At 38.6% G+C, this 27,675-nt stretch overlaps 1 protein-coding gene across 1 annotated transcript; it reads right to left on the bottom strand.

Moving 5' to 3' along the window:
• Positions 1-94: 94 nt before the first annotated feature.
• On the bottom strand, positions 95-27,675 carry LOC140924074 (follicle-stimulating hormone receptor-like). Its single transcript, XM_073374072.1, has 12 exons — positions 27,659-27,675; positions 23,215-23,301; positions 9,754-9,910; positions 7,607-7,678; positions 7,013-7,084; positions 6,602-6,673; positions 6,414-6,482; positions 5,653-5,718; positions 4,489-4,560; positions 3,975-4,046; positions 2,873-2,941; positions 95-2,208 (listed from the first exon to the last, which is right to left on the bottom strand). Exons 3-12 carry the CDS (start codon positions 9,852-9,854, stop codon positions 222-224), a joined length of 2,652 nt encoding a protein of 883 aa, XP_073230173.1. The 5' UTR covers positions 9,855-9,910; positions 23,215-23,301; positions 27,659-27,675; the 3' UTR covers positions 95-221.

The following is a 27,675-nucleotide window of genomic DNA, read 5'->3' as shown; positions in this document are numbered from 1 at the left end:
CAGCCTACTCAAAGAACCTGTTTACTTGATTCCACCCACTGTGAATTAATCGAGATGGGCACCCCTCAAGTTAAAAGAATGAAGAACACGTTAATTACATCAGATTTTTTAATTTTCTATATGAAAAGACGCAATAGACTCTCATGTGATATTGGCAATAAATTCTCTAAGGAAAATAAATGTCTTACTTTGTCTTAAATTTTCTCCAGTCTACTATACATTCAACAGTTAGTTATCATCACTGTAGGAATAAGTAACGAATGACTCTCTTCTCGGTCCCTCTCTTCTTCGCTACTCTTCACTAAGTCTTCATTCTCCGACTTAAGCGGCATGTTTTCATTGCTGTCGTGGGAAATGCTACCGCGAACGTTTTTTTTGTGAGATGAAAAACTATTTCCTTCAAGGAAGACTTCCCTCGCGGACGCTCGGCGTGCGAGGATTTTGTCCGTTCCACGGGGGCTTTCTAACGTTGAACGAAGATTGTCCGTAGAGTTATTCTCGAAACTAATGCTTATTATAGAATCAGATTCTTCCCTTTGCTGTCTTAAGCGGTAATTTCTCTTGTGTGTCAAGGGAATAGACAAGAAACTACACGAAGAACACGAGGGGCTGTTCTTTGGCGAACGCGCTTGTTGGCGAATGTTAATATTACTTCTAACACTCCCGTTGTGACTTCTATAGCTATCTCCACGATGCTCTGAGAAAGTGCAGTTTTCTTTCGTTGACACGAAAGGGGTTTGGTTTGGAGATCGCATAGAGCTGAGGCTTATTCTGCTTGCGGTGGTTACTCGGGACGCATTCGGAAGAGGGTCGAGCTGATCCCGAATCCTGTTGCGAAGAGTTTTAATAGCCGAGCTACAAATTCCTAGACGCTCTATGATTTCCAAGGCATCTAGCTGAAAGTGTTTTGTGCCTATGGCGTAGAGATAAGGGTTCGTAAAAGAATTAATTGGATAAACGAAAACGAGGAAGAATTGGGCCGCTGGAATTCCAATAAGGGTTGTACCATATATGGCGATGAGACTTACAAGTGCTATTGGAAACCAACAAGCAAAGTTTGTAATCACAAGCATCGCCATTCGCTTGGCAACTCGTCTTTCTACTCGGTTAATACTATCACCAGATCCCGCCCCTCCAAGACTGCAGTACATTCGACCATAACAAAATAGCACAAAGACGAACGCCAAACCATTGGTTGCTAGCAGGAAAGTGACATACGCTTTGGAACCTGTGCTTTCTACTTCAAAAGGAAGGCATATGGCGACCTTCTGATAGCTGCTCACCCCGTACGGTAGAAGGGGTAGAACAGCCATTGTTAAAGAAAACACCCATCCTAAAACCATTAGTGTTATGATCTGATTGGTTCTTAAGTGTTTGTTCAGTTTCAAAGGATGCACTATGGTGAAGTATCTCTCGACCGTGATGACTGTTAGAACAAAAACTGACAGCTCTGTGGAAAAGATTGACAAGAAACCAGCAATCCTGCACCCATCTCTGTACTGCCATCGAACAGCAAAATTTTGATACATTCCCAGCGAGTAGAGATCAGCGCTGGCTAACATGCACAGAAACAGACCCATGCACAGATTTGCCATTGCTAAGTTGCACATCAAAATCTTAGCGATGGTAATCTTACGCTTGCTCATGACAAGAACAAACAATTTTATCGAGTTTCCAAGCAGGGCTAATATCAGCACGATCCACGAGCACACGCGCAGAGCGTCAGAACCCAGTAAATCACCGCACGGGTTAAACGCATCTGCTTCAGGCTTGCAAATCACTGTTTTCCTATGTGCTCGTGGCGGATGCGTGATCACTGGCGCAGCAGGGTCCACGCAACCATTCGGATTTAACGTCAGCACTGGTATCCCTGTGATGCCGACTGCCACCTGCAAAGGGTCCGTTGTTGTTGTTAAAAGAGGGCTGGTAGATGATATACTGGTAGTTGTTACACTAGTTGTTGTTTGGGGGCAATATCGTACACTGGTATTTGGCGAATTGGGCGGTTTAGTGCCAATATCTCCTATGTTGGGCCAATAAGCGTGGATTAGACAGCAGTGAAACGGATACTCCACTGTAGCATTCATAAGGCTCTTGAAAGAAACAATCGGGATTTCCCACAAGTTTTTCACTCCCTCTATGGAGAAATCTTCAAGGCTCTCTAGGTTCTCGCCAGGAAGATAAGAGATCTTTGTCCATGATAGGTCTCTGCAAAACCATTAAAGATGGTCATTAGTGACATACGTCATCCCCGACTACCCTGCTAGCAGAGTCGCTTCGATATTTCCTAGATGAGTCGACTCACCTAGGAAGATCGAAGGAGACTCTGTTCGCAGGGTAATCCCCGACGTAACCACTCGAACTAAACTAACCTAACCATGAGGGACCCGTTTCATGTCCCCGTACCTTAACTGGCCCAAAATCAAACCAACATCTAAACAAAAAATCTTAGAAAAAAATGAAATCAAACTCTGAAGAATAAAATTGTGTAGCTAACAAGCCAGTCCATTATATTTTGTTAATTGATAGGTTTATTATCTCCTTAACTTTTGAACCTATATCTTGAAGGTAAACAAAAAATGCTTTCTGGGCCCGTTAATAACTCAGACTGAGACAAGAAACGGACCAGAGACCCGATCACGGGATTAACCATTTGGCGACCGCTTGCTAGAAGCAAAAAGACCGCATTTTTTTTCACATCTTTCTTTATGGGCTGGGTTTTGGCCAACAAGCATGAAAATCACTATGAATGAGATCAGAAGCATGTTAAATGGGTTTAGAAAGGAACAAAAACGACCGAAAGGCCGTTGTCAAAAGTTTTAAAATTTCGGTTGAGTAAGTTCCGAAACTTATTCGACCCAATAATACTTACAAGACTGTCAGTTCAGTTCCTTGGAAAGTTTTTGGTTGTATTGTTTCAAGTTCACTTCTCCGTAAAGATCTGTAAGCAAAAAAAGTACTTGATTTTATCATTTAAACTTGTAGTCGAGTTTCACAATCAAACTATATGAGCAGAGAAAAAAAAGCATTTTGGCAGGTCACTGCGTTTGTGAACACGGCGGAGTACTGAAGAAGATTTGACCACTGCATCTTTATCCCAACAGTAAAACCCCATGTTACAACCCGCTAAAAGATGCTATTTTTGCCCTAATTGTGGAATTGGCCAATAATTAAACACCTTCTGGAAGTAAGCTGTGGGATACGGTTGGGTGCATTACAAAGTCAACGACAACTAACGACAAGTAAAAGTAATTTTTGGGGGGGCACGTGGTACAAATTGACATTTGCAGTAAACACGATTCTAATTCTCGTCGATTACACCACTTTCAGTTATTTTCATTGTCTGCTTCAATAATGAAACATTTAACAATTATTGGACGAGGTTGAGCAAAATATCGTGATTTGTCTGTGGCGAACAGATCAATTATTTGCCTCAGGCTTCGGCTTCGGAAAATAATTGATCTGCGAGACACTAATAACACGATATTTTGCGATAACCGAGTTCAATAATTGTTTTATCATTCGGTCACCGAGTTTGTTTTTTTAATGAAAATCCTTGGGAAGCGAAGCGATCTGCCATTTTCACGTAAGAGCGATCGCAAGAAGGAGAAAAGCACGGTTTCCTTTACGCATGTGCAGAATATTATTTGCAGCCAAACACAGTTGGACGGCATTGTGCATGAGCAGACCATTATTTGAAGGCAGTTATTTGCAGGTCACGTGGTGGGCTCTCGGCCAATGAAAATAAAGAAAAAAATTGCTTCGAATGATAATTAGATTGAATCGCAAGTACCCGTCTTAAAACTCAGTTCGTCTTCCGGCCCCAACTAACCACTTATCACACCACTCAGTCATCGCATACTATCTCTTACAGTACAGACTGTTCAGACCGGTGCTTTACTTTAATTTTAGGTTCCTAGATACTTCGGCGTGTAATTAAAATTTGAAAGTCGTGCAATATAGTGATTGCTTACAATCGCCGAAGTCTCGTGTTATTCCTGAAAACCACGTTCGGTAACTCTTGGATCGCTGTTTTCCTCAGCAGTCTGCAAAAACAACATGAAATACTCGTAAATATAGTTTTGGGAACAATTATTACTTTCAGGAAGATGAAATCTCTATTATGACTTGCAAGTGAGCTGCGAGACAAAACTGAAACAAAACAAAAACTTAGTGAAAACTGAACCCATAGGCTGTGCTCACCCTCCATTTTTCTCGGCGGGTGAAACTAACTGAACCCATGACTACTCAGCCGGATACCGGTTAGGCGTTCGAAGACTTCGAAGGAATTACTGATGGTGGTACAAAAGACAGGAGGCATACGACGTTCCTCTGTTCATTTGGCTAGTGTATTGTGCTATTAACTGCCTGGAATTCAATCTATTCTCGGTCTAAAGATCCCGTGTATTGATTTTTTAATCGCTTCATGTAAGGGGAATGTGGATTCCGGAATCCGAAAAATCAGTTTCCTTACATTCAGTTACTTACAGTGATTCGAGCTCCGTGTACTTTGCTATCGTTCTTGGATTTATCTTCTTTATTGGATTGAAAGAGATTTCCCTAAAAGAGATTTAACTGTTTAACAAGGCATTTCATACGCTTTTCTTAACTTCTAAGTGAAATAAAATCTAACCTTTCTTTACCTCTTAGCAGAATGGCTAAAATCACCTCAAAACGCCAACAATTAAGTCAAGGGAAGCTTTTGGTGCGTATGTAGGTGGTGTGATAATATTCTGATGTTGTAAATAAATCATTCATAGTTGAAGAGCACAATTTATAACAAAGTATGTCATAGTTTGCATAAAAGGCACTGTAGCCATAGACTACGAGTAGTCCCCCATTTTTCCTCAGGGATAGTAGAGCGAGCGAAACCCGAGCGCGCGTGGGGAGAGATTTTTCTCATTTTTCTCTCTTCCCGCCGATCTTCCCCGCGCGTCTTGGTACCTAGGAGTCACCTTCCAGCTTTTCTCCGCCCCCAAGTATTTAGCGCTCTATAGTAGCATCACAAAAATTACTCGCTCCCAGGACCACGAAGCAGACGTGGCGCCAGCTTTGAAAGGAGACACTCGCCAACAAATCAGATTACCATTCTAATGGCATCGACGACGGCAACGGCAGCAAACACGTCACTATTGAAATGTATTCGTTTTTTAAAATTTTTTGCGTTTATTCCAACTTGCTGAAAATTTCAAAAGCAGACGAATGTCCTCGACAGTGCCTCGAGTTGGTTTCTTTGGGACCGTAATTAAGTTTAGAAGGAGAGAGAAAAAATCGCAGTCGCTTGTTTACGTCCTCCATAAAGGAGATTTTATACGGGACGATTCGCAACGACGATTTCTAGCGCAACACAGCATTGCAATGTTGGAACAATGTTGGAACTGTTCGAAACAATGTTGCAACGCTGTGTTGCGCTAAAAATCGACGTCGTTGCGAATCGTCTCGTGTAACATAACATTTTCACGTCGTAGTTGTGCAGTGACGCTAGAGAAATGTACAATGCACGGGGAAAGTTGTTGTTTTGCTTGACAAATCTATTACTTTAATAACGTTCTCGTTGCCGCCGCCCTCGTCGTTGTAAAGCTCCCTATGACTAGTTGCGTGGCCGAGAAAAGGTGTAGTAGCGGGTTCGACTGCGAAATCAAGCATACTTACAGAGTCGTAATTTTCGTGGGTTTTTTGAACACGGGAATCTCTTCAAGCTTATTATAGTCCAGTTCCCTGAATGAAAATATTAAAAAGATAATGAGCCCAAGTTAATGAACCCAGTAGGAGCTTTCCATGCTGTACAAGGTGGATCTAACTTTTGAATCAGTAGATAAAATCCTAAATTGTGACCTTTCTAATGAAGAGCTTCCTATCACTTCTTTGCTGTGTTGTTGCGCCAGTTATTAAAGTGATGTTACACGGAACGATTCGCAACGACGATTTTTAGCGCAACACAGCGTTGCAATATTGGAACAATGTTACAACCATTCGAAACAATGTGGCAAATTAACAATGATGCAACGTTGTGTTGCGCTAAAAATCGTCGTTGCGAATCGTCTCATGTCACATCACCTAATGATACTGTGTAAGGTGTGCCAAGCTTTTAAGTTAGCAGATGAAATCCATCCGCTGAGCAGTATTTTCCTTTGGTTCTGTATACATTGTTGTACGTAATATATTATGACTCAATACGCAGTTATCCCCAGACACTTTAATTGTGTTTAAACAGAAGCAACTATAAGCAGCTTCTAGTTTAAAAACGAAACGATCTTATACGGTTGATTTGTTCATCTGCGCACATGCACCACTTGCACGCCGGCTAAGCTAAATTTTTAGATTTGCGTTTTTTGCCATTTCAGATAAAATGATACAGAGGTTCTACCGCTAGTTCATAGAATTGAAAAGGATGAAACAATCTCTGTACTTACAAGTTTACCAACTTCAGATGATCTAAAGCTCCATGGGCAATCTTTTCTAGACTGTTGTTTCCCAGTTTCCTTTGGAAGAAAGAAGGACAAAATATTATTTTGCGTGCTTGCCGGATCAGTACATCTATTCATCAAATTAAAAAGGCTGGTATAAAAAATACAAACATCTGAACTGTTACTGTACTCACAGCTGCGTCAAGGACACCAACTCAGAAAATGAATTCTCCTCTATTTGTTTTAGTGAATTATGCCTTAAATTTCTGAAAAAGAAAAGATCAATTTAAAAACACATACCAAACCTCGTATTTTTTTAAATTTTGTTTTGGAAACGAATTGCGGGGGCTAGCATGTACGAAGCCGAAATAGCAGGTTCCAATAGTGAGGACGTATTTCACCAGTATAAACCTCGACAACAAACCGGTTCTAGTTTACTAAGAATACGGTCTAGCTGCTAATGCATGCGGCACTACTGACACATTTCGATTGTGTTACTTATATCCCTGCTTTCCCTCTTTTGATAATAAAGTTTGCAAATGCGTTGCGAAATTAATGCATAAAATTGTATTCAATAAATAAAACCACTTTTAACTGTAACTTACAATATCTTCAGTTTCTTTAAACAAGTAAACATCCTCCGTGATATTGCTTCTATTTTGTTGTGGGAGAGCAATCTACAAAGAAAATTATGGGACACACAGAAGATATTAGGTTAACCATTGGCAAATCCAAGGGGAGGGTCTATCAGACCCCTGAAAAATAGAATATCCCTATTCCAGGCATATCAAAAAATGTTGTTCTTTTTTTCTGTGCCTCCTACCATCTGTTCGCCTCCGCTCGCAAAACAGTATAATTATTAAACATAAAATTGCCAGATAAAGCCAAAGACGTGCAACAAACGATTTCAACATGTACGCAACTCTGATAATGTCCTTTTGCGACATTAGTTGCGGCTGTTGCTGGTATTTCTTGCATGGTCTTGAGCAACCTGCAGCACTGGACGCACACTGGACGTCAGAGCAGTAGGGATGAGAGAGACTAAGTACTATAGCTGCTGTTCCATTGCGATGCGCCGAGTCTGCCTAATTTATTGTATAATTTTTCGCTGGATTTTTATCTCACCAGTAAAGCACTTAATTGTCGTTAATACAATTAAGGATCCGTGCGAGCAGAAATATTTTTCCCATTTTACTCACAATTCGGTGATGTTTTCTGTCTTGTTGCATGGTTCCGACCAAAAAGTGTGGCAATCTCTATTAGTCAAGTCACTGCAAAAAAAAAATCAAATAACCAGGAAAAATTGAATCTTTACAACGACTCAGACAAACAGCATGCTGTTAAAAGTGCCTTCTTCTTCTTCGCTGCTGCTGCTAATGCAACTACTAGCGGGGGGGGGGGGTGGGGGCAACGACTGAGTGATTCCTAATACGTCAGAAGTGTTTCAAATGGCTTTCTCTATGACTTAGAAGCCTGTTTGGTTAATTTGAAGCTGCCCCATATAAGTCTGTTTACCTGTTTGCATAAGAAGTTTGGAAGTTTGGAAGTTTGGTCGTCTCGAAAGTTTTAGGTGACTTTTTGGTCCCATCCGAAACAGTTGGAGGCTCTACCATGATGTTCGCGAAAGACGGAGTAGCCGTCTTTCATTAGAAGGTTCTTGGGAAAGTTTTGTCGAAGTTATACCAAAATTTTCAGGAGACCCTTTATAGCAATAATGGCATGACTTGTCAATAAAATATGAAAAAGAAAACCTCCAAATATTTTAGACGAGTGGAACGGTTATCCAGAAACTTTTAGCCTTCCCCGAGCTTTAGAAATTTCTAAGCAACAATTGCTTTCTTGGATCAGTTATTCCGGAAAAGGTCGTTGGGTGCCCTTGTTTTAACTATTCAGGTTGGGTGAGGAACAAAAATTCTTTAGTGGGTGGAACACCAGATGTCTTGAACACACTTTTTCCATCCCGCCCGTGTTGCTTTTTAACGTACAATAACGTACGTACATGGTGGACAAATCTCGGGACAATTTGATACGAATCAGCACTGTTGAGTCATTGTTGCACAGAAGGGTGCGGAAAATGAAACAATAACAAAATTCATATTAATATTTCCTTTTTCTTTTCCACCAGTTTAGTGAATTATTTATCGAATGGTTTTCGTGTGATTATTACCAAACTATACATGTAGGTGATCAATTTAAAACAAATAAAACATAGTATATTTTTTGCCGGTAATGCCCGACTTTGTATTCTGAACATAAATTTATACCCTACCTCGAATTAGGATAAATCCAAATCAATTTCGTTTAGACAATAGAACGTAGTGTATACGTCTTCTTGACAGTTTCAATGCAATCAATAATTTCCATTCTGATCTCTTATTTGTTCTAAGCAACATATAGTTCCGACTTAACAACAAGTTTAGCAATTTTATTACAGACCAAAATATATGTATTTGCAACAAGCCGGCCAAAGTAACTTCAGATGACTTTCCCAACCTCTAAAAATTTTTAACTTCAAGGTTTCAGGGACGAGGATTTAATCTGCCATGAAAAAGTATCAGCTTATGACTAATAAATAATTTTAAAAAGCTAAAATTAAAATGGCCATAGAACTACAAAAAAGTAAAAACAAAGACGTAAATTGAATTTTGTTTTACTCATTGTGACGCTGAAACCGAAAACAGAGTAGTTAAGTACAATTTAACTGTGTAAGAGCCTGGGGAAAGTTCTTCAGTTTCAACAGTCTTGATGGCTGTTCAAACTTTAGCAAGGATATCCGATTATCATTTCGAGAAAGTCACAAAGTATGACATGATATGGACCGTGAAACACTTACTTGACCCTAGCTATAGTCAAACCCTGAAAGCGTTCATTGTGGCGAGGAGACTCTTGGTAATTTAATATTTTATGTGCAGATCTCAAAAGTCAAGCAGCGATTGTACCGGCAGCGAGCTGCTGGGACTGATATAGTCTGAACAGAACCAAGCTTTTCTCTGATAGTCATCAAACTAGTATTCTAAATAAGGAGAGCCAGTTTTCTTTATAGCCTTTCTATATATAAACGGAAATTGAAATAGATTCTAAAATGCCGCGGGGTGATTATAGCACTGACTTTAGAATTCGCTTCCGAGTAAATATGTTTGGCACGGACATAGTTTTAGGCACTTCTCATAGCACGCAACTAAGAATTACAAGATAAACAAAGTATTTGCCGACAATTGGAAAAACTAAGGAACAAATATTTAGTTTTTAAACAAACGGCAAAGGCTGATATGGCTTTGAAATCACTATAGATTAGTAAATTACTTCACTAATATTAAATTAAAAGTATTGAGGAAGAGTTACTTACGCGGTTGTCGAATTTGCTTGAACGTACTCAGAGATTGAGCAGCTTTTGGCAATAGATAACTGGAAAAACGCCAAAGAGAGAAATGGAAAAAGAAGCAGCATTATCTTCTTGCAGAAGGGTCCAGTTTTTGGTGAAAATTGGGGATTAACGAAGCCACCTGGAAAATAAACAGAATGAAAGGGTAGCGAGCTTTAACCTTAAAGGGACAAAAATAATTCAATGTGTTTACTTACGCAAGATCATTTTCAAGTTTAGTGGTAAATGGATTTCGATTCAAAGTGCGAGTAAGCAGAAAAATCAACGCTAGGCAACCTACTTACGGGATTTAGAATTTGACGCCCAAATCTCTCATCACTACGCCAGTGCCGAAGTCTGTTTGAATGTATAATATATTCATTTTTTCCCCTTCAATACACCGTAATAAGTGCGCTTTCTTTAAGACTCTTAACATTAGACAAAGGAAATTTCATTAGCACGTTAAGCTTGTCAAATGCACGTACGGTTTTCGCTGTAATCAAACTTCTTATCTTGTAGCTTATTTCCGAACTACGTGGTAGTTATCACTACCTCTGGACCTGCTAATCGGTGGCCATAGGAAATTAATTTCCTCACCAAAAGGCGTTATTACCGCTGCAAAAATTGTTCGCTAATAGTCTTTGTTCTTTGAATTAAAATGCAAATCAAATGTTTTGGCCCTAATTTCGAAGAGACGATTAAGGTGCTATTGTATTCTTTTTACTGTTTACCATAAGAAATATTTCGCCTTCTTTCTCGCAATGTTGTTAGCAAAGAGTAGATGGAGGCTTAAAGAGATACTTTCAGTACATCTTTCCCGGAATGTCCCGTACGCACGGCAGTCGTGACTAAACAAATTGCTGTAAACGGATCACGGGCCGGGCGGTTGGCGCCAAAAATAAATTACAATAGACCTTATTCACGACATATAAAATGTCAGCAAGTCCACAGCAACAAACCAATGAGTGGTGCCGGATCTTCCAGTTGTAGACCCGGATCAGTACAATTAAACTTGTAGAAAAATATGAAACAGCAAACTGATCTTTACAGCAAGGCGATGACGAAGTAAACAAAAGAATAAAACAAAAATATATATATTTAAACAATTTGTTAAAATATATTTATTATATAGACACGATTGTTTTACTGGAAAATATACCTCTCGTAAAATTCATAAAAACTACATCCGGGACCCGATTGGTTTATTTTCCATAATCTCACACGTGAGTTTATCGATGACGTAATTTTGGTAATTTCGAATTCCCTCTAATATCTTATCGATGTCATTTTGTCTATGTAATAAAAAGAACATTACACGGCGGCTTAAAGATATGAATTTTATTTTCTCGTGGCAAAAACAATATTTTTGTTTTGCCACTCGAAAATAAAATTCATATCTTCGCGCCACCGTGTAATATCCTCTATATAATTTTTTTTTTTATCCTTTTGTTTACTTATTCACGATATCTGCCATCTTTGCACAGGCTTTAGGAGTGATGGGTTAAAAGCAATGTCACGTGGTAATTCAGGGGGCAAACAAAAGATAAAATTTGCCAATGCGAGAAATCGCGGTCGACTTAATTTATTCTCTAAACACGAAACGACGATTTAATAGTCATGCAAAATGTACGGTTTGAGTTTCGACAAAATTAAGGGCATCTACGAGAGGACATCTATGGTCGCTAATGCATTTAAAACAGTAAAAATGATCACTTCCACCCACAATTTGCCATCATCGTCTTTATTATAAAAAGTTGTTCATTTTCTGTTGTCAAGAATAAACAAACTGGACCGCGATATCTTGTATTGGAAAAATTTATCACTTGTTTGGCCCCTGAGAAACAACGTGACTGTCACTTTTATCCCATCAGTCCTAAGCGCGTGCAAAAATGGCGGGCATCGTGAATAAGGTCTGTTACAACATTTACAATAATGAAGAACATTTATATAATTCAGGATATGCGATGTAAGCATAATAAATATACGCGACGTTAAAACAAAGTCGTCTCCTAGCAACAGGCTTGTAATTACATATTTGTTACTTGTCAAAAATTTGCAAGAATGGTGTTACCTTTTCTTTGTCTTTTATGCTTACTTTCAGAGAAAAACCAATGTATCAGAGGCTCTCTCTGGTTTCAGTTTTCTTTTATTATTATTATTATTATTATTATTATTATTATTATTATTATTATATTATTATTATGTAAGCATAATAAATATACGCGACGTTAAAACAAAGTCGTCTCCTAGCAACAGGCTTGTAATTACATATTTGTTATTATTAAATGAGTTTTTATTTTTATTATTATGAAATGAGTTTTTTTAATTGAAATGACTCAGGAGCTTATGAAATAAAATGACTTGTAAATAGGTTTAATAATTAGTTTTCTTATCAATAAAAGGTTATATTATTATTATTATTATTATTATTATTATATTATTATTATTATTACTATTAATATTATTATATTATATTATTTTATTATAATTATTATTATTATTATTATTGATGTTTTTGTTGTTGTTATCCGTATTTATTCGATTAAGCGCCCAGGGCGGTTGTTCGAGGTGGGCGCTTATTCGAGGCTGGGCGCTTATTAAATTTTCACCATTTTCAGCAAGTGAAGTATGTTTATTTTGCAACAAAACAATAAATGCTAATAACAAAACGCGAAGAAGTAACAAAGCAAGGTTTCTGTAAAATACTCAGAAGAAAACTCCGTCCGCGGGAAAGTCTCTTACTAAAATTTATTCACTCAAGTGGGTGGGGTGGGGGTGAGCGCTTATTTGAGTTTGATTGGGAGGAGGAGGGAGTGGGCGCTTATTAACTTTTTCTCAAGAGACTATAAAGGGGTCCCCTTTTAAGAGAGGCCATCCCCCATATACACCCTTTTCCATAGGTAATTCGTCTCGAGTTATTTTTAGAATCGGGATAAAGTTACCTCGCGCGAGGCGTGGATGTTTCGTGGAGGTTTCGCATGACCAAACGCCGTGCAAAACATGTCGGGCGAGAGGCAATGAAAGCGTAAAAAGATTGAGAGCATTCCTGAATATTGAAGCGAAATGAGTCGGCGCTCACCTGGGAAAAAGGAATCGCTGGACTCTTTGACAACCCGTGAAATCAGTTTAACTCGAAGTTGTCGTAACCTCAGTGCTTTAATAAAATGAGAAATTTCGCCGGTCTATTGAAACCGGTTGTTTGTACAATTTAGGGAGTTTAAGATCCAAGGACGCGGACGACAACTAGAACATCAAAAAAACAATAGGTTTAATTAGCAAAAAAACAACTTCGCACGTGCAACACACTTTTTTGTTCATTTCTTTCCCGTTTTTGCACGACTACGACGTGAAAATGCCTAATTTGGCGTTTTATGGAGGACGTAAATAAGCAACGACGAAATTTTATTTCTCTTTCTGAGCTTGAATATGGTCCCTTGAAATTCAGCTTTAGGAGGCTTCGCCTACAGTTGACAAAGTAGGTGGGTAGGAATAATCGCTATAAAGACTGAAAAAAATAAACATCAAACCACAAATTGCTCTCTTCAAACTGTAAATTATAAATGATCCTGAGAGAATATTCAGTGTGTTAAGGATTTCCCTGCTCTACTGTTAGCTCTATACAAGAGAGGAAGGGCGATTCTTTTTTAATTTCGGTTTCGCTGACACAGCTTTCGCAGAAATCTCGCTGTAGTCGTTTTCGTCGACAAAAGGAATAGCAAAATCGCTCTCCGCGTCTTCCCCCATTTTGTTCTGCGTCATTTCGTGAAGGACGCGTGGCTCTCAGCGTGGGTCATCCACGCGGAACACATTCGCGCTATGTGATTGGCTGTTGTTTAATCCCCCTCGAGATCTGTGGTGTTAAAAATAACTCGAGACGAATTACCTATGGAATAGGGTGTATATGGGGGATGGCCTCTCTGTCCCCTTTATAGTCACTTACTTTTTCTGCCTTTAGGATGCGCGCTTATTCGAGGTGGGGGCTAATTCGAGGTTGGGCGCTTATTCGAATAAATACGGTAATTGCTATTATTATTATTATTAGAGAGCTAGATTCTGAGACGAGGAAGACTACGAGTACAAGATTTTCTCAGTACTAGGTTATTACTCACGCGGGAACCAGCGTCATTTTGGCGGGAAAACGTGATAGCCGCCGTCAAACTACAACGGGTTTAGCTGGGTTTTAGCGAGAATGTCGTAGTGGCGGGAACAAGTTATCAAATGTAACTTTTTGGTAAAAGAAAAAGTTAAATGAAGCTTTCCAGGGTGCCTTTTTTTTAGATCACGCGCAAAAACATAATAAGTAAAATCTCGTAAACACACATGTACTCGTACTCGTTCTCGTCTAAAGCTCTCTAGTGTTGCTATTGTTTTCGTTGCTTTTTTGTTTTTTCATTTTTCTCGGTTCTTACAACCCAGAGCACCGGGAGGCTACTAGTTTTCTACATAAAGCGCTAAATGAAATCGTTAATTGAAGTATAAAATCCAACGTTTTGGCAATGCTACCGTACTCTGGGAAAAATATGGGAAAAATATGTGAATTTTAGGTTTTCAAACTGCTCGAGTAAAACCAGAAAAGTGCGCGTCAGAGTATGATTTTTTAAAGGTCTGCTTTGCATTCTCGAACCGAGAGTGTATATTGCAAATTAATCTTCGCTAAACAAATGCAAGCAGGGGGAAGATTGTAACTCGTAATAAGTTTTCGTGCAGTGCCATGAAAAGTCAAAGCCTGAAAATCACTACTAGTTTTAACATGTAAGGTAAAAAATTCGAATATTTCTATTTCTTGATTATTAAACTAGATAGTTTGTAGAGTAAATTTTAAGAGAAAATAGTTTGTAGACGGTGATTGACATTGCACGCAGAAGTAAATCTTTTAGCAGACACGTCTTCTCTTATAAGCAAATATGGATCGAAATATATCATTGCTTTTCCCCAAAAATGGGCTAAGTGAAAGGAGGTGGTACCTCGAATCAATCTCTTAGCAGACAAGAAAAAAGCAAGCTGAATAAACAGGTATAGTGAATAAAATATGTCACACTGCGTGAAACTAATGCAGTGTTATGCAAACTGAAAGCGCCAATCTAATTAAAAGTTTTAGATGTGAGGCAATCGACCAATCAATTTAACAATTGCACTATCGAAGTATAGAGTTGAATTGCACATCACATTTTGACAGGACAAATAGGATTCTATTAACAAAAAAAAAACTCCTTCCCTACATGAAGTTGCTGTTTCTAACATTCCCCATTTTTAGTTTTTTTCAACTTGTATTTGCAAATGGTATCTCAAAGACTCGCAAGTCATTTTGACTTTCGTATCTGTATTGTTCTGTTTAATTTAATTCCTGATGCTGATGGTCAGTTTTCGTATTTTTACTAAATGGGCTAATAAAAAGAAAAATACCGAAGTCAGGTCTTGCACCTAGCTACAGTTAAAGAGATAATCCCACCATGTTACTTTGGTAGTGTTCTAAACGGTGGAATAGCAAGAGCAATACGACAAAAATATTTTAGGGAATTAACTTCTGTTTGAATGACGCGCGAGATCTCCAAAAACGTTACACATTGAGGAGCGCTCGGGCGAATTATCGGTGAATTATGATTGCCAGAGTCGTTAATACCTGACGTTTACCGAGCCATGCAGCCGTAATAGTCAATAAGAAATTGTATCTTTATCTGCGATACGTGCAGAAGTTAAGGAACAAAATTCAGTGAAGTATAAAAGATGAATTACAGTTTAGAAAGTAACAGCCTGAGAAACCTTGTTAATTACCTGCAATCATGGTAACCAAAGGAGCGGAAAAAACGTACACCTTTCTCACTCAAGTGTTAATCCTAAACAAGAAATTGCTTTCAGCTTCTCTCTTAGCCCACGTTTGCTCGCGCAGTGCATGTCAGAAGTATATTTGCTCCCCTCCATGGCATCAGTTCTCAATTAACATTAGCCTTCTGACTGGTGCAAATTTGAACGCAGGAGAAACAGTGTAAATTTTAACTTAAACAAATGGCAGCTGCTCAAATGTGTCAAATAAAAGAAAAAATAACAAATTTTTATAAAGCAAATGAAGAATTTTTTTTACATCTGTTAAGTGCATCCAAAGGTCTGTCCAAACTGCAGCGACATTATTCAGAAATGGAATATCAATCAGGTCGAGCGATGCGTTAGTTACGTCTCAATCAAGAGACTGCAGTCAGTACAACTCTGCTTTGTATTTCGTTAGACACTTTTCAGTGATCACTACCATCTTCTCTATGGTAACAGCCGGAATTCTCCTTGTCAATAAAACGAAACGCAGAATTTAAAGCTTAAATAGCCTTAATTGGCAAAACACCCGATTGCCACCGTTGACGAAAAGACAAGCAACAGAATAACATCGTCGAGAATTAATAATGCAAATTTTATTCTTCTGCAACCCAACATGCCGGATTTTCTTAAGACGGAAATCGCTTTCCTTCAACTCAGTATATGACTGATTGGGGTTTTCAAACCAATTACCGGAAGATCAAAGCAAATTTCATATAAAGCCCATCAAAGGAGTCAGCAGATGTACGAGAGATAATCTTCGGCTGAGAAGGGGAAGTATTGTAAGTACGTTAACAAAAATATTGTCACACTGAGGGGGGGGGGGGGGGGGGGAGGGGCATAGAAAGTCTCCGTATTTATGGGGTGTCCGTATTATAAAAGGGGGGGCCGTAAAACAGGGTTTGACTGTAAAAAGGTCTCTGATCTGGAAGAATGATATTGCACTTTTTCCGATCCGTACCTTATTTTGTTATATGGCTCAATCCCAAGACAGGAGAGAAGAAGGGAATCCTGAGTTCTCATTGGCTACTCGATTGGACAAGATGGGCCATTCACCATTTCCACATAGACCATAATGCACCTTGTTTAACCCCCAAAATTTTAGAGACGACTGTTATACCCAGGAGAAATTGGAAACAATGGTAATGCAAAATTTTGGGGGGTAAACGAGATGCCGCTTATGGTCCATGTGCGAAAATGGTCAATTGACCACTACTGACAGAAAACACCATAACATACCATAATACTCTTTGCTTGTCACCCAAAAATTTTGCGTAAGCTTTGTTTTCAGTTTCTCTTGGGACCATTTTAACTCCCAAGAGAAACTGAAGACAATGCTTATGCAAAATGGTGGGGTTACAAACAAAGAGCATTATGCTATGTTTTGGTACTTTCTGTAGTTCAATATCAAGAGTAGCCTGAGAAAACAGCCTACATTTGGCGACGCAACCACTGGTTTCCCCGCCAAATGACGTCTGAGAAACGAGTACAGAAATTCCATACTTGTGACGCGTCACTACCCAGATCTAGGTAGTGCTTCTGATTGGCTGAATCAAATTTCCCACTCGGCACGACCAATCAGAAGCACTAGCCAGATCTGGGTAGTGACGCGTCATCAGTATGGAATTTCTGCGCTCCTTTCTCAGACGACCTCAGACGTCATTTGGCAGGGAAACCAGTGGTAGCGTCGCCAATTGTCGGCTGTTTTCTCAGGCTATATCGAGAGCCAAAATGGTCCCATTATGGCTCTTGTGAATATTCAAAAGTTGTTGCTATAGCAACCACTAAACTAGTGATAGTTGACACTACAGCTACCCCCGCTCTGTATATTTTCGATCAATAGTATTCTTGCTCGTTGTGTAGCTCTTTGAAATATACCGTATTGTATTCCATACAATAGGTGAGATAAATACAGGAAATAAACGCAAGGTTCCATGCACAGTTTCGGTTCGATTTACACAGCTTTGATCAAAACATTCTCAGTTTCGAGAAAAGTTTATTCTAAACCATAAGAAAAGATTTAATTAGAAGTTTAATTTTTCGCTATTTCAATTTCACTTTTTACATTTAGGGCCTGTTTACATGGAGTGGGGGAACCCGGTCTAGTGGGGTTGGTTTCTTTTGTTTTCACGCTCTAGGGGACACAAAACAAAAGAAACTTACCCCACTAGACAGGGGTCTTCCACTCCATGTAAACAGGGTCTTGATTCATTTTATTTGCTGTAAAGTAAGCCTTAGAAATTAAAAGGAAATTTGATCAATTTACGCTCGTGCATTCTAGTCTTATTTTAAACTTTAGAGCGGAAGGACATCTGTGTGCAGGGAATAAGTCAGCATAGAATTTGATGGTCGGCGAATTTCTGTAATCGTCCATCGTTTTGCTAGTGATAATTAAGCTAGCCGTTGAATCATTCACCCTTCTTGCTTGTTTGGGGCCGAGTCTTATTCCGGTCAAAGAAAGAGAAAGAGTGCCTCTGACAAGGTTTCCAATCAAAGATTTGTGAACTCGTGTCTGGTAAACTCACTTACCGTATTTATTCGATTAACCGCCCTGGGCGTTTATTAACTTTTTCTGCCTTCAGGATGGGCGCTTATTGGAGGTGGGCGCTAATTCGAGGTTGGGCGCTTATTCGAATAAATACGGTGGTGTTAAAACATACACTGTTATACGCACCTTACAACTCCATCTGCGCTTAACGGGTGTCTTTTGGTCCATAACTTTGATAACAACTGCTCCACAGAATGTCACTGATAACACGTAACGCAAAAGAGTATCGAACAATCACACCCAGATCCGTTGCAAGGACGTTTGTCAACTGAGGAGACTAAGGCGAGGTGTCGAAAAACTAAGCGCGCGACTGACGTCAATGCATGCATATTGGTTGTTGTCATCTAAAAATACCCAGTTCGCACATGGTCTTTAACAAACTTCGTTACAGTTCAACGTGAGTTTAAAGAATTTCTTTTTCAAAAAAGCCCTTTATTTAACTTGTAATTGTAAGATTATGTTCTTCTAAAACTACCGCAACAACTACCGAGACAGCTGCGACATCGTTGTTTTGCAAAAATAATGTGCGCATTTTGGGCAATATGATATGTAGAAATACTGGGTATTTCAAACACAATTGAAAAGCACTTTAAGCTGACGCACATATTAAAAAGGGATATGGAATGATATGAAGAAAACCGCAAATTTTGTATTATTGCCAGAACTGACTCGGTCTGTAAGCCTGCCGCAAATGGAGTAGCCAGTTAAGCTGCTACGAAACGCTAGGAAATGACAATAATCAAACCTAAACTGTGAATAGAAATTTGCTCTTATCGTCTCGTTTTATACACAGTATTATTAAAAAATTAATTTTCATACTTTTGTTGAGTCTAATATATTCGTATCCCTTTTACCGTTCCATTTACCTTTGAGTATACCGAATTCTTTTCATTTTACTAAGATGTGAGACTGTGGCAGTTTTTACTGTTAAAATAATTTTCTGATATGTATGAAATCTAAATCAATATCTGCAATATCCAGCAATTTGCAGATTGTGTTGAGCATTTTGTTTTGTTTTCTTTCCTCGAGAATGAAACAAAAACTTGTAAGAAGAAGTTTAAGTATCTACAATGTTATTCTGTGAAAGCTGAAAGAGCTAATGTGTGTTAGACCACTTTAAAGGAGAAAAGAAAGCAGATGTCCGCCACCAAAATGTTGTTTACATAATCTTAATTACAGGATTTCCTTCTTCGAAATTGTTTGCACTTTGGACGTTTGGAAAAAATGATGGTTAGGAAGTTTAACCAATTTCACGAAGTACTCGGCACACCTACTGAGATACGATACGAGATACTGAGATACGATCTTCATTAAAGGGCGCTGAATTTGTTTACATTATAAAAAAAATTAAATAGCATAAATTGAGCCTTGTTTGTCTGTTCTTTTCCAAGCTGAATAGCAGAATATGAAAAGAATAATACTTCAGAGAAGTTTGTGAAGAAATCTGAATGAGAATGGAAAGATAACGCAGGGGCACCCAACGACAATTTGCGGAAAATATCTGTTCGGAAGACGATCTGACATCTAGAATTTTCGGAACATTTGTTGTAAAATTTCTTCTTGCCTGCCTCTCCTAAGATTTTCGAACATCTAAAAACTACTATAATTGCCCATTTTTAAAGGATTTTTATCGTTAAAACGTCACCTAGAATTTGCGGGAGCCTTTTTTCTGGCTGAAATTTTCGAAAAGGTAAGTTTTGATCCCTATAATTTTCGGATAACCAGACTTTCAGCTAGGAAATTCGAACAGATGAAAAATTTTTAGGGGATAAAAATATGCATATATCTACTGTTTAAATACTAAAATAAGTTTAACAATGCTATGTTTAAGTGGTTTTGAACTATATTCTCGTTGGGTGCCCCTGATAACGGCTGGCTGGGCATGAAGGTACTTTTCTGAGCGCGAGATGGAAAGGAAAGTAATACAGTAGGTCGGAATATTATCCACCTGAAAATATATGGCAATTTTGAAACACGTATTGGCTCTGAAGAGGCAGAGACGTTTGAGCGCATGGGAAATTCTATGAAAGCTAACATGAATTTCATGAAGACGTGTCCCCCAGTCCGGCAAACTCTCTAGAAAGAAGACTGAATCAACGAACCGCCATGCCGTCTAGTGCATGTGTCACTTCATGTAAAAGGTAAAACACGATTTTTAACATGCAGACAATGAAATATCGTCCGAAGGGGTCTACACTGAACAGAATTGTTTTTGTAGCGAGTCTTTGACTTGAGACAGCTGAAATTCAGGCTACTTCAATGCGGTCTTCGAAGGAAAAAGTCAAACGGACGGAGAAAGAGGTTATCGACAACGTGCACAAAGAGTAGGGAATTTAAACTGATAGAGACCTGAATAAATTGCGACCGAGTAGCATAATTTTTAAATACATTTTGCTGTGATTAATATCATTTCTTTGCATCCAAGGAGCAAATTTGCGTCCTCAAAGCGTATTGGCTTCTCGAGCGAGGAAAACATGAGTGTTTGCAACAATGTTTCTAGTCTATTATTCTTGTGTATATTTTTAGTAAAGATGAACTTACTGAAGTTCCTGTTGTCCACTGATCTAAAAAAAACTATGGACAATGTCGGCTAATATAAATATCGTGCCTTAATTTGCGAACGTTGAAGACTGTTATAACGAACAAATAGCCGTTCCGTTTATTTAGAATCAAAGACCATATGCAAAAACCAAACCACATTGTGGATTGATAAACTTGGCTAGCTCAGGTAAAGAGTATTTTAGAGAACTCAGATCAAGCCAAATACACTTTAAGTATCTTTCGACCAAATCTTTTGGCCTTCGTAGCTGACTGAATAGCGGATTGCATATTGCAAAATACTTTCGGTGATTTGAGCTGATTTGCTTTGAGTTCTTTAAAATTTCTACGAATTATCTGATTTGTCAAGATGCATCCGCAAAACAATCCAAAAGTAAGCCCACATGTTGTCCAACCGACCTTCTAATATAAAAACAGGTTTAACAACATACAATATTCCTTGTGTACGAATCAACCGTGACAGAGTGTAAGATGAGGTTTAATAATTAATACTGTTGGTCCTAGATTTTTCAAGAAGGATACGAGGTCTTGCCAGACCTCTTGCCGCAACACCGCGCGGGTTTTAAACGCACACAAATGTGCCCGTTTCATCACGAAAACAAAGCACATTGTCTTATGACGTTTGTCCTTGGATAATAGAGCGGTTTTCACTTGACTGTCGTAAAACCAAAACCAAAGTAAATACACTAGCCAACCAAAGGGCGTAGTAAAACCAAAACCAAAACCAAAACCAATTACTTTCGACAGTCAAGTGAAAACCGCTCTATCCGCAGTGAGTATGATAATATGCATGATAACATGCATGATATGATATAACATTATCCAAAAAGCTGTTTAGAAACAGATCAATATAGCTATAGTTGCTTTAAATGGAAAAACAAATAAAAGTCCAAACGTCAGTTTAGTTTGACTTCTTAATAGAGCGGTTTTCACTTGAGTGTCGAAAGGGATTGGTTTTGGTTTTGGTTTTGGTTTTACTACGCCCTTAGGTTGGCTAGTGTATTTACTTTGGTTTTGGTTTTACGACAGTCAAGTGAAAACCGCTCTATCTCTGTGTTCCATTAGAGCGGTTTTCACTTGACTGTCGTAAAACCAAAACCAAAGTAAATACACTAGCCAACCAAAGGACGTAGTAAAACCAAAACCAAAACCAAAACCAATCCCAATTTGACAGTCAAGTGAAAACCGCTCTAAGTAAGCGAATACCATTTAACTTCACTGAAAGCACGGACACCTACTCTCTACCGCTCTCTAAACAATGTCAATCTAACAAAATCTCTAAACAAAGCTCTTGGAACAAAGCTTCAGTAGCATCGGTCTTTTTTACAAAGCAATGTATAACTAAATACCTGCGTAAAAATAAGCGGATTAGAAACCTCAGGCTAAAGTTTTGACGAAACAATCAGCACCATATGTATAACAAATCAAGAGTGCTTTTTTGCTTTGTACTGCGTTTCCTTTTCATGTGCTTGGCTTTTATTTCTGAATAGACGGAGTATTTTCTGAAACTGCAGGCAAATATATTTCAGTTCCTCCCGGCCAAAACAACTAACCAACAACAAAGCCGTTATAAACAAAGTTCTTGAAACTATCCAGTTAATGCCTGATCTATGCCTGCTTCAAAAGCAACATGGAAAATATCCGTTCCCGTGAACATTACGACGACGCTACCAGCAAAAAACCGAAACGATGAGGAAAGGGATAAACAAACACTTTCAGCCCTTCTATGCAAATAATGTTTTAAACTTTCGTAAATGACAGTTACTCTTGAGTGATTTTTTTTTCTTTTGTATAGCGTAAGAGCTCCCGTTGAGTAGTTGGTCACAAGCCTGGCTAGTAGTTTTAGAATACTTAGTGGATGCTAACCTGGAGTTTACATTTTCACCTCTGACGATTGGGTTGACTTAACTGGCTCCACAATAGCTAAAATTAATATGGTTTACTGAGGGGTGATTTGAGTGTCGCTGTACCCCAAATAAATGCACAGGTCTACTTGTAGAGTAAACGTACAATAAAAGAAAATAAAATACTGCTCTAGGATACATATCGGCTGAAGAGTTCTAAGTAGTCGATTGGAAAAAATAGCTCAGCAGATCACCCAAATTTTTTGTCATCGAACACCTAATGGATAATATATCCCACAAGTTAAGATAAAGAAAGTTTTAGTAAAAAAGAACTTGTGAAGAACTCATAAGGTGGGAGTTGCACGGTAAGCTCGCGTGAAAATCTTCACAGGAGATCAACTCCTCCGTAGGGTTAAATAGATTCAAAGAACACACTCGGGAGAAAAAGTCAAAAAGGCTGAGCTGTGATCACGGAATGAAATATCCTTAATCCCTTTATGATTAAACTCTTCATATACGATAATTTCTTCTAATACCGGCGTTTTTTCTAATAAACTGGTTTAGACGAAAACCCGAGTGGATCGTATTTACTTCTATAAAACATTAAGACTTGAAAGTAAAAGTTCAAGTTGGAATGCAAAAATGATACGCAAAAAAAAGCAGTTAATAATAGGTACGGAAAGAAATTCATACCTGTATGAGGAAGCGGTGAAACCTCGAGCTGTTTGGCCCTGCTCGAACAGTCGCTGCTCAGTAGTTTACTTGCACCTTTAAACCTGTCTAGAAAACAGGTGATAGCTTTTATTTAAATCATCAAAAATAATTCATTAATTTATGGGGTGTCCCTTCGCACTTCAAATTTACAAGGAACTGTTTATTTCAGCTTCTTATTTAAGGCTGGATGTTAGAAAGCGTTCAATACTTTTGCAGACTGAAACGAAAACAGCAACGGGAAGGATAAAAATGGTTCTTGATTCTGCTCCGTTCAATGAACCGACAAAGTTACATCTCGCGTGACCATCACTGAGTAATTTTGAATATATTTATTCTACACACGTAACCTGTCAGTTTAAAAAAGCTTTTATAATCAGTAAACTGCACGAAGAGCGATTAGACATGTACAGTGTAATTAGAGCAGTCCACTTAAAAATTATGCTGATATATTAAACTTAAATTTCTCAGTAATTTTGAACAAGGAGCCGGATCAGCGGGGGCGAAATCGACTCCTAATGCATGCCATCCGCCCTCAAGATACCTGCTCGACCAAACCATAGTATATCTACCGTGAATAAACCTTATGAAGACCCTAAGAAACTATACGCAACGGCAACGGAATGTCAAAAAAAGAAAAAGCTTTGATGAGAAAACCACTGAGCAACTCGGCACATGTATCACGCTTCCTGTAAATTATATTTGCTATCCATGACGACATTTCAAGTTTTTCTTGAGAATGGGAAAGATAAGGCGATAAATTTTAAATCTCTCTGCTGAATTCGGACGTGGTCCCTTCCCTTCAGCTCCAATTTAATTTGTCTTCTTTTAAGTAACTGGGCGACTTACTATCGCGAAAAAAGTTTGAATAGATGCGAATTAAGTCACCGACGTTTTGTTTTAAGTTCCTCAACGACTGCTTAATATGTTTTTAATGAGTAAAGTTCAGTAGTCAAGCAAATTTATGTATATGCTCAGTTTCCCCTTATAGTACTTTAATTTGCAATAAAATTAGTCAACGAGTCATAAGTGGATGGGGAAAAATCAGTTACATAGATAAATTGGCTTTCTTTTTTCAAAAACGCTGTTTACGTGTTTACAGCAGGAAACGGAAAGAGCCTAAGGCACTCATTCTTGCAGGCCTTTTTTTAAGAATTCGCGACCGCGCGTGTTCAACGACGTCTCGTTGACTTAAAACAAAATGTTTTCACGGTTTGTTTTTATTGTTCTCTATTAACGTTTTTATTTCTGTTGAACTCTTTTGATTTCGTTTTTACATTTCGCCTAACAAGTTAAAATTATAGTTGAAAGTTGCGCTTCAGTTCATGTTTAAAAAAGTCGGTCCAAGTGGATTCTTTTTTTACCTTCCGCAGTTCGCTAGGTTTTTCCGTGGGGAAAATTTTAAGGCCCTGAGCCACGCCCGGTATTTTTATTTAGTGAACATTAGAACGACCCGTTGTCTACCACAGAATACACAACGAGGTTTAGCTTATTTTATGGATTACTCTATTGTTTCAGGCATGAGATAAGAACCTTCAGTAGTCAGTCAAACATTTGCCGTGTCGAGCTGAAATGAATTTGGCCTGGCAGTTGCACGGCAATAGCACGGGAATGGTGTCAAACGTCGATTTAATTCAATCGCGCCAATTTCTACATAAAGGAACCCGCTGACGTCGAAGTCAGGCGCAGTAGAGTCAAAACACTTATTAAACATATACATTTTCATAATTTATGACTTGAGTTCGACACGGCAATAGCTAGCCTGCGTTGCAGTAGGCCCACGTATTCGTCTAAACCATTTGTATAGTGCGACATATGTCCTTGCGACTCTGCGGGATTCGAGCACGATATTGTGCACAAATTCGCAGAGCGCCTCTATAGAGAAGGTTTAGAGTGTCTGCGAAACAGGCAAGGTAATAGCACGACGTTTGAAAACGAGCCGTGCCACTGCCGTGTAGCACGGCAGACCCTGTCGAATCTAATTGCGGTGTGGAACTTGATACGAGTTGCTGAATTGTCCAATGATTTCAAACGTCGCGCCACTAGCGTTTCAAATAAGCTCAAATAGACCTTTTCCCCGATACAGCGGCCATATTGAATTAATTAGATTTAAGCAGTATTATGGGATGAACAGGGAGCATGAACAAGATCCGATATAGTCGCTCAATATTAACGCCCGCTTTCCGGGCCAATTTTTTTTTGTTTTCCTAGAAAAAGATTGTAATGGGAAGAAAAGATCGTTGTGCCGCGTTTGGATGTAAAGAAATATACATTGAAGTTCTCTTTTTGACCGAAAAGCGCGCGTAAATACTGAGCGAGTGCCCCTCCCCCCTCCCTGGGCATCCCATAATAATTCTTAAATCTGGTAATTTAATATGGACGCCGTATCGGTAAAAAGGTCTATTCAATCGAGTTCGGCAGGGCACGACGTTTGAAACAGGCCTTGGCCGCCCCGGCCCTCAACCCCCATCACTACGAGTCAAATCGCAAATCCGCCTCAGAGCGGAGAAGTGCCGGTGTCTAATAAGGTGTCGGAAATCGAGCCCCTATCGGAGCATTAATAGCCCCTATATTAAAAAAACAACAACATAAAAAAATCAAGTCTATTATTCTGTCAATATTTCGCACTGATGAGCAATCCACCAGTTTCTAGACTGAACAAAATAAGTTATCTAAAGCTTTTAACTTTCACAAATATTGCTGTTACCGCAATTGTCGTTTTTCTAGACATCAGACGCCATTGTTAAGGACGGGCGTCACAGAGCCGTACCAGCATGCAGTGATGAAAATCATAATATCGACTGTTTTAGAACCGGAAGTTTGTCCCCAGTTTTCTGGTTAGCTTTAATTGTCGTTTCTCGGAAGTCCCGGTAGCCTCTCTAACCTAAAATGTAATAGTTTTCATTTGTAAAGAATTTTCACTTAATATTTGTTTCTTGTCTTATTGCCTGTTTTGAGAGCCATGTAATAAACATTCCAAGATGATGAAATTACCAGTTCCAGTAGATTTTAATTTTAAAATGTAGATTCGGACCCTCAGAGATCTGATATGGGAACGTTCATAAAGAAAAGAAACTCTAAACCGAGTTTCTAGCCCATTAATTCTGCATTATACTGTTTGTTTCTTAGGATTTTAGGAAACTTGGGTATTTATGCATGGTAATCAAGTTTAATGGTAATCTCAACCGTTAATTTATTTAGACTTTTCCAGAGTAAAATCTTTATTTTCCCAACTAATATGTCGTGAACAGAGATAGGCCATTGAATTCAACGAAAGGTGATATTGCGCGTTAAATATTTTTCTCATCAGTTCTCGGGAAGGTCTGAACTTGTCTTAGTCCGGGAACTTACTAGAACCGCACCGCTGCCCGAGAGTTCCCAACTTAATACACCATAACTGAATTTCTCTTCAAATAAAGCTTCACAGCTAAAAAACGGTAAAAAAAAATGTTAATCCTGGCTAATGTGCGGAATAAGCAGCAAATATTTGTCAACAGACTTTTCTATTTAAAACAGACATATGATTATGAATAACATCTTAAGTTTTTCTAATTTTCCAAAACAAAGGAGAAAACGGGACCGTTCTACCAACGAGAGCAGATCATTTGAATGCGAGATCTAGAATTCAGGGGGAAAAAACTCTCCCTGACTTATTCTCGAACAACCTATTTCTTTCAGTCGAAATCTTCACTATTTTTCGCGGAAAACGGGCTTACACGACCAAGCTAACTATAGCTTAACTCAGTCGTTTTGTTGTGGATAAATAGAAGGAGTTTGAAATCATATTCAGTTAAGGTTTAATTAAAGTATTCTTATGTTTCTGCCCGGTCACAAGACATACGGAAAAACATTTTTATTCAGCAAAACGAAGAGATGTTTCATTCGCTCTCACACTTTAATCCGAGATCCTAAAACGACATTGAAAAATTGTACGGAGGTTTAATCATTCTGCATGTAATTTTCAAAACGAACCAATAAAAGTTGTATGCATTGTGTATCTGTTACGGCGTGTATCATATTTTAAATTACCTCATTTTATAACCCGCGTCTTTCCAGGTCTTTGAAATAACCCGTCGCTTGGCAGGCCAGATTTTTTAACTGTAATATCGCATGGTTTTTTAAGGTGGCAAAACTTCACTGTACCTTTTATCTGATCAATCATCCAAAAAGAAGGAAAAAACGACGAGAACAGGCGGCCTTTTTAACTTCGCTTACCCCCTGAAGGAGTATAATTTCCCTGTTGCGAAGTTATAATTATGGTTCTTAATATATTTCTTACTAAGTCTAAAGGTTCGATACCCATAAATATGGAACTAGCTGCTATCAACAAAAAAATGTTTGAGTATAAATCTTGGTCTGCCACGCAACCACGTTTATCCTTAAAATCGTGTCTTAGCAAGGCAAGTAATAAATAAGTAATTCCTACCTCAATTTCGCACTGCA

This window comes from Porites lutea, chromosome 14, assembly GCF_958299795.1.
Source record: "Porites lutea chromosome 14, jaPorLute2.1, whole genome shotgun sequence".
Classification (NCBI taxonomy): Eukaryota; Metazoa; Cnidaria; class Anthozoa; order Scleractinia; family Poritidae; genus Porites; species Porites lutea.
The sequence above is the reverse complement of the archived record's forward strand: the minus strand, read 5'-3'. Positions and strand labels throughout refer to the sequence as shown.

What these genes read in the sequence shown, in the direction of transcription:
- LOC140924074 (XM_073374072.1), bottom strand. Translation starts at nt 9,854, where the DNA reads ATGCTGCTTCTTTTTCCATTTCTCTCTTTGGCGTTTTTCCAGTTATCT. An exon ending in TTAAAGAAACTGAAGATATT is followed by an intron (nt 6,674 to 7,012) that starts GTAAGTTACAGT and finishes TTTCTTTTTCAG; the next exon opens with AAATTTAAGGCATAATTCAC. An exon ending in TACACGGAGCTCGAATCACT is followed by an intron (nt 4,047 to 4,488) that starts GTAAGTAACTGA and finishes TTGTTTTTGCAG; the next exon opens with ACTGCTGAGGAAAACAGCGA.